Source organism: Odontesthes bonariensis, chromosome 6 (assembly GCF_027942865.1).
Source record: "Odontesthes bonariensis isolate fOdoBon6 chromosome 6, fOdoBon6.hap1, whole genome shotgun sequence".
Lineage (NCBI taxonomy): Eukaryota > Metazoa > Chordata > Actinopteri > Atheriniformes > Atherinopsidae > Odontesthes > Odontesthes bonariensis.
The window spans coordinates 10,909,870-10,921,054 of NC_134511.1; the positions used below are offsets into that span (position 1 = coordinate 10,909,870).

The 11,185-nt window shown below is 40.3% G+C and overlaps 1 protein-coding gene and 1 pseudogene across 1 annotated transcript; both read left to right on the top strand.

The window, feature by feature from the left end:
• Nucleotides 1-167: 167 nt before the first annotated feature.
• LOC142381969 (nuclear factor 7, ovary-like) lies at nucleotides 168-4,486 on the top strand (annotated as a pseudogene).
• Nucleotides 4,487-5,212: 726 nt separating this feature from the next.
• Nucleotides 5,213-7,932, top strand: LOC142381970 (nuclear factor 7, ovary-like). The gene has a single exon (XM_075467320.1). The coding sequence runs from the start codon at nucleotides 5,374-5,376 to the stop codon at nucleotides 6,790-6,792; it is 1,419 nt and encodes a 472-aa protein (XP_075323435.1). The 5' UTR covers nucleotides 5,213-5,373; the 3' UTR covers nucleotides 6,793-7,932.
• Nucleotides 7,933-11,185: the final 3,253 nt, after the last annotated feature.

Below are 11,185 nucleotides of genomic sequence, written 5' to 3' on the forward strand. Positions count from 1 at the left end.
CACTTTGTCTGACTGTTAACACGTCACTGAAAGACAAAAGAGAAAGAAAGTAATTTTCAAGATTGTTAAACGGAGCTGAGACGCCATTACAGGGTGTGAGATCTCTGCTGAAAAACACATTTTTGGAGGAATTGAACTGACAGGGTGGAGAATTTGGTGACTAAAAATACTTCAGAAGAAAATGGCTGAGAAAATCTCTCTTGTTGAAAGTTATTTGAGCTGCCATGTTTGTTCAGAGACTTTCAGAGACCCTGTGTCTCTGAGCTGCAGCCACAGCTTCTGTTCAAGCTGCCTGCAGAAATTCTGGGAACAAGCTGAAAACAAAAACTGTCCCATTTGTAAAAGAAAATCCTCAAAGGATCCTCCAATGGTTAACTTTTCACTGAAAGAACTGTCTGACTCTTGCTGGAAGAGTGAAATCTGGATCATCTGACACAGAAAAGGTGGAGGATATGATGATGTTGATGTGTAGTAAACATCAAGAAGAGCCGAGATTGTTCTGTGAAGACGAGCAGAGAGCTGTGTGTCCTGTCTGTGAGTTTTCTCTCCACCAGAGTCACAAAGTGGTTCCTGTAGAACAAGCAGTCGGTGACCTGAAGGAGCAGCTGAAATCTGACTTAAAGTCTCTGCAGGACAAGAGGAACAAATACAAACAAGTGGAGGAAACATACGATGATGTGATTCAACACTCCAAGAAGCAGCTGTTGTCCACAGAGAGGCAGATCAGAGCAGAGTTCAACAAGCTCCACCAGTTCCTGAAAGAGGAAGAGGAGTCCAGACTGGCAGCTCTGAGGGAGGAAGAGGAGCAGAAGAGGAAGACTGTCAGCAGAGAGATGAAGAGGATTCAGGAGCAGATCTCCTCTCTGTCAGACAGTATCTGTGCTGTTGAAGAAGAGCTGCAGAAAGACAACGTGCCATTCCTCAGCAGCTATAAACCCACTCAGAGCAGAGCCAGAGCCCAGTGCTCACTGTCAGATCCACAGCTGCTCTCAGGAGCGCTGACAGATGTGGCCAAACACCTGGGCAACCTGTCCTTCAGAGTGTGGGAGAAGATGAAGGAGAAGGTCCACTTCAGTCCTGTCATCCTGGATCCAAACACTGCAAACGGCCGTCTCTGTCTGTCTGATGATCTGACCAGTGTGAGACATGGAGACACAGAGCAGCAGCTTCCTGACAATCCAGAGAGAAGCACCAACTATCTGAATGTTTTTGGCTCTGAGGGCTTCAGCTCAGGGAAACACAGCTGGGAGGTGGAGGTGGGAGATCATCCCAATTGGAATGTGGGTTTGGTTAAAGAGTCAGTTGACAGGAAGGGCACATGTCCAGCTGCACCAAAATATGGAATCTGGTGTTTGTGGCATGGTGATGGAAAATACACTGATGGTGTTGGTAACGTTGTCACAGTGAAGAAGAGTCTCCAGAGGATCAGAGTCCAGCTGGACTATGACAGGGGGGAGGTGTCCTTCTACAACTCTGAAGATGAGACTCACATCTACACTTACAGAGACACTTTCACTGAGAAACTCTTCCCATATTTCAGTGTGCGTTCAGCTGGAGACGCTGAAACCTCTGATATCAAAATTAGTTCACGTGTTGTTTCTCTGTGATGTTCAGAAAAGTATCAAGTATCCTGAAAGTATTTTCAGGCTTTTATACTTCAAATCTGTCAAACATTAGAAACAAATCAGAGTTCTGATTTTATCTTCATAACACAGCAGATTAGAGGCTGTTTAAATGATTCTTTCTTTTTGTGTATCTGTGTTCTAATCATCCATGTTTGCATCTTTGTGCAGAATTAACAACATTACCTTTTAATTTACTGCTTCAAAAACTCTGCACCTTAAGTTCTGTCAGTTTCTGTCTGATTACAGGAAGGAAAACAACAGTGATCCAAAGAAATAAAGGCCCAGCTAGATACAAAAACTGGAACTCATCATGCACAAATCAAACTTGATGTTTTAAATATAACAGCATCTCTAATTCAGTCAGACCACAATATATCACACACTATCTCTGAGTGGATCAAATACTTTTACATCTTTGATCAACACAGTCTTGTTGCTTTTGTGGAGCACATAAGAAATTTCTCAAATTAGTTACTATAGTCTTTTATTATGAAAGAATTTGAGTGAAAGTATTATTTTTTCCCACACTGATGGAAGCTGAAAATGTGAGAAATAGAGTTTTTAATAAAAGAAAAGAGTTGTTCTTCTTGTTTCGGATGGAGTCTGATTCCTAAGTGGGTCTGCTCCTCAGTGGTCAACAATAGAAACGGGAGTAAATTTCACTTTCTTACTCCTCTTACTCCTGTATGTTATCACTAAAACGCTCCTTTTGAAAAACTTAAAGCCCAAAAGTTTCTATCAGCTTCTTTATTCTTAATGAAAAAACTGAAGGACAGCATCAATTTCAGGCATGCTGATTAAAGAAAAGACATTATTAAGAAAATTTTAGGCTAAAACATTAGTAAATACATGGTTAAAGTTTCATATCATGACCCCTAACTGCATCCATACATAAAAGAGGTCATCAAATAGTTAACCATCTCATAATATCTGAGCTTGTACTGTGACTCCACTAGATGTTGGACATCTAAACAAACTCACCCGTTTCCTGTGGTTCTGGGCTGTTTATTTCATGCAGTGAAGTGTTGAAGCTGCAGTGGCAGGGATTTCTTTAAATATATTCAGAGGGATATTCACTCATTTTTCTGTAAAATAATGTTGTGACAGTACAGAGGTGCAGGGTGGAGGGGTCACAAATGCCACAACATCTGTGCTGTACGCCCCAAGAATCTACAAAATGGCTTTAAAAAGCATCTGAAGGGGATTTTTGGAGGGAACTGAAAAACAAATAACTTAAACAAAACATATTTCTATATTTGTTTGTATTTCCTGAGATTGTTCTTGTTTTAATTTACCTATCAACACATTCAAATCCTTGAGAATAAATCTTTGGATTTCGTGTCATTTTCTTGTAAGACACAATAACAGACTGGTCATGTTGAATGTTCACATTGTAACCTTTTTGTTGATGAATGTGTGTTCAAGCACTGTTGATCGTTTGAGTTTAAGGCAGCAGTCAACAGGGATTCATCACTTTTCAGGAAACTGTTTGTTTGATCAAATGATTTACATGATTGAATACAGGGCTGTAGTACTCGAGTCCGGACTCGAGACCGGTTTTTTATGGTCTCGGACTTGTCTCGGACTCGCTGGTATTTGACTTGGACTTGTCTCGGTCTCGGCCACTGGTCTTGCCAAATATGGTTCTTGGTCTCGACCGAGTCCAGGCGTCTTTATTTTGTTACAATGTTCAAGGGAAAAGTAACCACTTGATAACCAATCACACACCAGTTTATTTTCGCGAGCATCTGAGCCTTGCCAACGTTCTTATCCTTATCGTTCATTTATTGATTCACACACACAGTGAGAAGATGTCGGCCAAATCCGCTATAGTGAAATTTGGTTTTACTAATCATAAAGAATTTCTCAGCACATCACTGAAAAAAAAAAACACAGGGCAGATTGCAGATTCTGCAAATCGACTATCTCTGAGACATCTGACGACTTCAAACTTCATGAGACACCTGCAGAGGCATCATTCATCTCGGTAAGTTAACTGCAGAGCTAGGCGGTGCTTAGCCTCATAGGCTAGGCTATGTGTTATGCATTAGCTAACATAGCTGAAGAAAAACCAAGGTAATGTGTTTTTGGACATAGTTATCATCACTTACTGTCCGTCTGGTATTACTGGTTTCATGAGATATAAAAAATGAAACGATTGTGAATATGGAATAAGCGATTGGTTGTCGTGAATTACATTTGTGGTTGTGTGATACTGTACTTGTGTTACAAAGGGTAGCAGCTACACGAACGCTCGAGCGTTTACGTTAACGTTCACTGTAGGGTAAAATAAACGGTAGGGTAAAGTAAACGTTGCATCAGGTTAAGTCAGCTCTAAAGTTATAAGTTTGATACTGTATGGTGGTAGCTGTGTGTCATATTTGCGTGAAAGGTGGTTCATTTTGGTAATGTTTATAATATCTGACATTGGCGATGATTTCCTCAGTTTTATATTGAGAGGCTTAGCAACAGCCAGCTACTGACATTACTCGAACTAGCAGGAGGCGCAAGCATGCCCTGGCTGCACGTCTCTGAAACGGAGCAAAGTTAATATATATTGCTGAGTTGCTTGTTAATTTATATAACTGAGTATATAACATAACTTTGTTGTTAACATGTTATACTGTGTGATCTGATTGTAATAAACTGTATGTCAGGCCACATGCATTTAATAGAATTTGACTTTTGAGGGAGTGAGAGTGGCTACTGTCATGCATACAACTTGTTCTTTTCTGTCCTGGACTCGGTCTTGTCTTGGTCTCGACCGGTCCTGGTCTTGGACTTGTCTTGGACTCGACAAAGGTGGTCTTGACTACAGCCCTGCATGAATATAAACCTATTAAAAACCTGCTTGAACAACATTTTCTGCAGTCTTGTTGTGTTTCTGTAACTCTGTTTTCTTGCTGGATAGCTTTCTCCAGTCTCACAGGCTGGGGCTGAAATGTGGGCTGCAGTTGTTCTTTCTGTAAACTTCTTTATTAAATGCCAGCAGCAGTCACTCAACTGGCTTCAATACTTACAGCAGCGTGTGTCCCACTGACAACTGTCCCTCTGGAAACAAAGACAGGGAGGAACCACTATGGCATTCATCCAAATACTGCAGTCTGAATAACATCTGAAAAGTCTGTTTAATGTTTAACATGAAGGTGCTGCAACTACCAATAAAATAATCACATCCTTATTAAACACAATAAACTAAATGATATGAAGTCAGCAGCACATTCACACTGATATGATGGCAGAACATGTTTCCTGTTACAGCTCATGAAGAAAAAATGTTGCTCAACTAGTTGAAGGTGAGCTTTAAAACAACCGGCTGAAATGTTTCCTGATCACTGGAGGACTGAAGCACAAACCTCCTTTTTTCATGTTTGTATCCAACAAATAGACAAAAAAAAAAACGTTTCTGTGTTCAAATAAAACAAAACAAGGAAAATGAAAATAATCAAATGCAGTAAAGTTTACCATCTGTTCAGTTTCATTGTATCAAACAGAAATCAAAGGTCACCTGTGAAACGTGTCCTGACTGCACCACCTGCTGGAGATAAAATATCACATCAGTTTGTCTGACTGTTAACACGTCACTGAGAGATAAAAGAAAACGAAAGTAATTTTCAACATTGTTAAACGGAGCTGAGACGCCATTACAGGGTGTGAGATCTCTGCTGGAAATCAGGTTTTTGGAGGAATTTAACGGACAGGGTGGAGAATTTGGTGAGTCCTCTGACTAAAAATACTTCAGAAGAAAATGGCTGAGAAAATATCTCTTGTTGAAAGTTATTTGAGCTGCCATGTTTGTTCAGAGACTTTCAGAGATCCTGTGTCTCTGAGCTGCAGCCACAGCTTCTGTTCAAGCTGCCTGCAGAAATTCTGGGAACAAGCTGAAAACAAAAACTGTCCCATTTGTAAAAGAAAATCCTCAAAGGAATTTCCACCTTTGAACTTTTCCCTGAAAGAACTGGCTGACTCTTTTTCTGGAAGAGTGAAATCATCTGAGGCAGAACAAAGAGAAAATAAATTAATGGTGGTGTGTCGTAAACATCAAGAAGAGCCGAGATTGTTCTGTGAAGACGAGCAGAGAGCTGTGTGTCCTGTCTGTGAGTTTTCTCTCCACCAGAGTCACAAAGTGGTTCCTGTAGAACAAGCAGTCAGTGACCTGAAGGAGCAGCTGAAATCTGACTTAAAGTCTCTGCAGGACAAGAGGAACAAATACAAACAAGTGGAGGAAACATACGATGATGTGATTCAACACTCCAAGAAGCAGCTGTTGTCCACAGAGAGGCAGATCAGAGCAGAGTTCAACAAGCTCCACCAGTTCCTGAAAGAGGAAGAGGAGTCCAGACTGGCAGCTCTGAGGGAGGAAGAGGAGCAGAAGAGGAAGACTGTCAGCAGAGAGATGAAGAGGATTCAGGAGCAGGTCTCCTCTCTGTCAGACAGTATCTGTGCTGTTGAAGAAGAGCTGCAGAAAGACAACGTGCCATTCCTCAGCAGCTATAAACCCACTCAGAGCAGAGCCAGAGCCCAGTGCTCACTGTCAGATCCACAGCTGCTCTCAGGAGCGCTGACAGATGTGGCCAAACACCTGGGCAACCTGTCCTTCAGAGTGTGGGAGAAGATGAAGGAGAAGGTCCACTTCAGTCCTGTCATTCTGGATCCAAACACTGCAAGCTGCTCTCTCTATCTGTCTGATGATCTGACCAGTGTGAGACGTGGAGACACAAAGCAGCTTCCTGACAATCCAGAGAGAAACACCAACTACACTAATGTTTTTGGCTCTGAGGGCTTCAGCTCAGGGAAACACAGCTGGGAGGTGGAGGTGGGAGATCATCCTCACTGGAATGTGGGTTTGGTTAAAGAGTCAGTTGACAGGAGGGGAAAGGTGTCTAATTCACCAAAATATGGAATCTGGTGTTTATGGCATTATGATGGAAAATACTCTGTTGGTGATTGTAAGATTGTCACAGTGAAGAAGAGTCTCCAGAGGATCAGAGTCCAGCTGGACTATGACATGGGGGAGGTGTCCTTCTACAACTCTGAAGACGAGACTCACATCTACACTCACAGAGACACTTTCACTGAGAAACTCTTCCCATATTTCTGCGTTTGTCCATCTGGAGACGCTAAAACTTCTGATATCAAAATTTATCCTGCTGTTGTTTCTCTGTGATGTTCAGAAAAGTTCATCAGTTGGAGCTGTTAGTTGTTCCAACTTTTAATTTCAACAATTGTTTATTGACATTTTCAGGCTTTTACTCTCCAAACTTGTCGAACCTTAAAACCAAATCAGCTTTCTCATAATTCTTTTACATTATAACAGAATCAAGGCCTCTTAAATTATATTTAATCTGCAGTTTATGTGTTCAAATAATCTAAATATACATGTCTGTACAGAGTTAACAACATTACCTATTAACAGCTTCAAGAACTGCCCCATAAATGATCCGTCAGCTTCTGTTTGATTACAGGAAGGAAAACAACAGTGATCCAAAGAAATAAAGGGTCTCACTATAAGAGGGGATCAGATACTTTCTCTGCTGTGATCAACAGAGTCTAAGTGGTTCAGTCAATCAAACAGGATGATGTCTCTGATTAATTACTGTTTATTATTTTCTTTTTCATCTGAAACTGTTCATCCAGCTTTGTCAGAAATGTTTAAAATATTTTTTGTTGATGATTTAAAAACGTTGGAAAATCTTTTTACAAAAAAAACAACATTTTTAGCCACAGATTTAGTTCTTATTTTAGCTTTTGTCCAAATAGATTAAATATGGAAACTCCTTTTAATGATTTTATGTGTATTTTCAAATCATTTACTTTCAATATTTACTGTTTAATGTTGAAATATTATTTTTGATCAGTGATTTAAAATCAGCGTTTGTTGATAGCTTAACTTTTTTATAACCTTGTATAATGTCTCATATTTTATATAAAGTAACTTTGCAGCAACTTCAAATCACAGTGAAGGAAGATAAACAGCTGAAAATGTGAGAAATAAAGTATTCCATATGAGAGACGAGCTGTTCTTCTTGTTTCAGATACAGTCTCGGATTCTCAAGTCAGTCTGATGTTCAACGTTAGAAACAACCAGAAATCAAATCTAATGAGGAGTACGCTTCACTTTCTTATTCCTCACCTGCGTTTTCTCTGAAACGGTCTGTTCAAAACACAAAATCATACTCAAACGTCTATTTCAATGTGTTCTTTTTTTATTTTTATGAAGTTTTAAGCAAATTGTAAAACTTTCATGAAGGGAAAAAATGTCCGTGTTTGTTCTTAAATGATAATAAACTTTGCATCCAAATCAGAACATTTTTGCCGTCTGTGACTGCGCAGAGTTGCATATTTCTTCCTGTGATGAAAACTAGATGGAGACACAGTTAAGAAAGTGTTGCACATGTGGATACTGAGCATTTCATTTTAACCTGTTATATTTTGATACATTCAGAAAAAAATAATTCAATCAATAAGATCACGCCTGTTACGCCTTCAATTAGTGCAAAATGCGGCAGCACGATTTTTAACACGTACAAAGAAACGAGAGCACATCCCTCCGGTTATTGCCTCCTTGCACTGGCTTCCTATTTATTTCAGGATCAGTTTTAAAGTTCTTTTATTTGTTTTGAAGTCCCTTAATGGCCTTGCTGCAGCTTATTGGTCTAACCTGCTGCACCCCTGCACCCCGTCTGGTTCCCTCAGGTCAGCTGACCAGATGCTGCCTGTGATTCCCAAATGAAGGAAAATGAGAGGCGATCCAGCTTTTTCCGTCTGGGCCCCAAAGCTGTGGAACGAGCCTCCTTTGCACATAAGACGAGCTCCTTCAGTCGATGTTTTATATCTTGTTTGGAAAAAACACTTTTATTCTTTGGCCTTTAACCCAGTGTGAGACTGACATCAATTTTACTGTTTGTTCAGTTTTTATTGCTCTATGTTCTGTCTGCTTTTAGATGATTTTAATTTCTCTCTGTTTTTATCTGTGGGGTCTTATGATGTGCAGCACTTTGGTCGACCAGGTTTGTTTGTTTTTAAAGTGCTATAGAAATAAATATGGTAAGATCAAATCAAATATGTTTAAAGGAAAAAACACCAATCTGCTTCTCTCAACATGAATGAACAAAATGAGCAGGACACTGCATTATGGAGACACAGTGTATGAAAGGTGAAGCATGTTGTAAACAGGAGAGAAAAAGATTCAAGTTTTAAGTCTTACTTTGTATTCATTTTGTATCCATCTCATAAATTGTGCAGCTGATGTGGACACACGTTTCTTCCTGTGAACACCAAGAGATGGAGACAAAGTTCACATTTTTATCACAAGTGTGCTCGAGTACTAAAAGTGTCATTTTCACTTTTTCACACATGTGAAATAATACTAGCTAAAAACAATCAACCGGTCATATCAGAATCTGTTTTTGTGTAAAACAAATCAGTCCAAACATGGGTAAATCGATGCTCTAGAGCAGGGGTATTCAATTAAAAGTCAATTTTAGCTCCAGTTCCTAAAATTCCTTCAAGTAAAAGGTCCGAACCGAAGTCCAGCTTGTGTCTCATTACTGTGTCTGGCCTACTCCTATGTTCACATTTTCATATGGTTTCATTAGTATTTTTTGTCACTGCAGGAAAGCTGATGCTGAAGGGATGAGGATGCCCGAAGGAAGCTGATGAGTTTCATCACCGTGTTCATTACTTCAGAAAAATGTTGTGATAGAGTGGCCCACAGAACAGTCTGATGGATGAGACAGTGGTAGGCGATAAGATCTGGGTGGTCCTCTTTCATCCGGGGCACGGCCCCCCGCTGTTTCCCCACCATGGCAGGGGCAGCATCTGTGGTGACGGAGACAACCTGCTTCAGATCTACGCCCCTCTTTCTCAGCATCTCTTTTATTGCTGCATATATGTCCTCTCCTCTTCTGTGTGTTTCAAGTGGTGTTACACCCAGCAGGTCCTCACAGAGCTCCTTCTTATCTTTGTGAAAAAATCTCCCAAACACCAAAATCTGGGCATTATCAGTAACATCTGCAGATTCATCAATGGCCAAAGATATGCATGGTGCACTCTGAGTAGCTGCATCAAGCTGCGCCAGCACATCATCTGTTCATATTTCTGATTTTCTGGTTGCTGTTGAAGCTGACATCAGGATTTGTTTGATTTTTTTTTTTCACACATCTCGTCTTTTTGTTTTCCCTCAAATAATGTCTCAGCAACAGCATTTAAGCAGAGCTCCTTCACAACTGTCCCATCACTCAGTGTGTTTTTATGTTGCCCCAAAATCCACGATACCTTTAGTGAACATTTGTTTGCACGTTGCTGGGCTGTAAATGTATGCGGAATGAGTTGGGCAGACCTGTCATACTGGGCTTGGAGTACAGTTATTTTGCCCTCAGCTCGGACTTCAGGGGGAAACTTTGCTCTAAGGAGCTGTGCTTTGTTTCGTAGTGTCGCTTCATGCTGCCACTTTCAATTAATGCGACGTTTTAGGAGCATATGAGGCACACTGGTTTTGAACTGCCTGTCGGAAGAATGAACATAAATTTCTCCGTCCATTCATCTTTAAAACAACGGTTCTTCCGCATCAACCTTCCTTCTTTTGGAGCAAGCCATGTTGTTATCACCATGGTTACCACTGTCTCTTCCTCTCTGCTCTGGCCGCGCGGGGTGAACAAAGGATTTGATTGGTTCAACTGAGTGAAGCTATTGTCGTAATAACTGGAGTAGCAGCGCCCGCTCCATGAAAACAATCTATTCTCGTGAATTTATCGCAGATTGGTCCCAGTGTTTCTGTAACTCTGTTTTCTTGCTGGATAGCTTTCTCCAGTCTCACAGGCTGGGGCTGAAATGTGGGCTGCAGTTGTTCTTTCTGTAAACTTCTTTATTAAATGCCAGCAGCAGTCACTCAACTGGCTTCACTACTTACAGCAGCGTGTGTCCCACTGACAATTGTCCCTCTGGAAACAAAGACAGGGAGGAAACACTATGGCATTCATCCAAATACTGCAGTCTAAATAACATCTGAAAAGTCTGTTTAATGTTTAACATGAAGGTGCTGCAACTACGAATAAAATAATCACTTCCTTATTAAACACAATAAACTAAATGATATGAAGTCAGCAGCACATTCACACTGATATGATGGCAGAACATGTTTCCTGTTACAGCTCATGAAGAAAAAACTGTTGCTCAACTAGTTAAAGGTGAGCTTTGAAATAACCGGCTGAAATGTTTCCTGATCACTGGAGGACTGAAGCACAAACCTCCTTTTTTCATGTTTGTATCCAACAAATAGACAAAAAAAAATGTTTCTGTGTTCAAACAAAACAAAACAAAATGAAAATAATCAAATGCAGTAAAGTTTACCATCTGTTCAGTTTCATTGTATCAAACAGAAATCAAAGGTCACCTGTGAAATGTGTCCTGACTGCACCACCTGCTAGAGATAAAATATCACATCAGTTTGACTGACTGTTAACACGTCACTGAGAGATAAAAGAGGACAAAGGTGATTTTCAACATTGTTAAACGGAGCTGAGACGCCATTACAGGGTGTGAGGTCTCTGCTGAAAAAC

Excerpts from the sequence above, each read along its gene's own strand:
- LOC142381970 (XM_075467320.1), top strand. The coding sequence starts at position 5,374 with ATGGCTGAGAAAATATCTCTTGTTGAAAGTTATTTGAGCTGCCATGTT.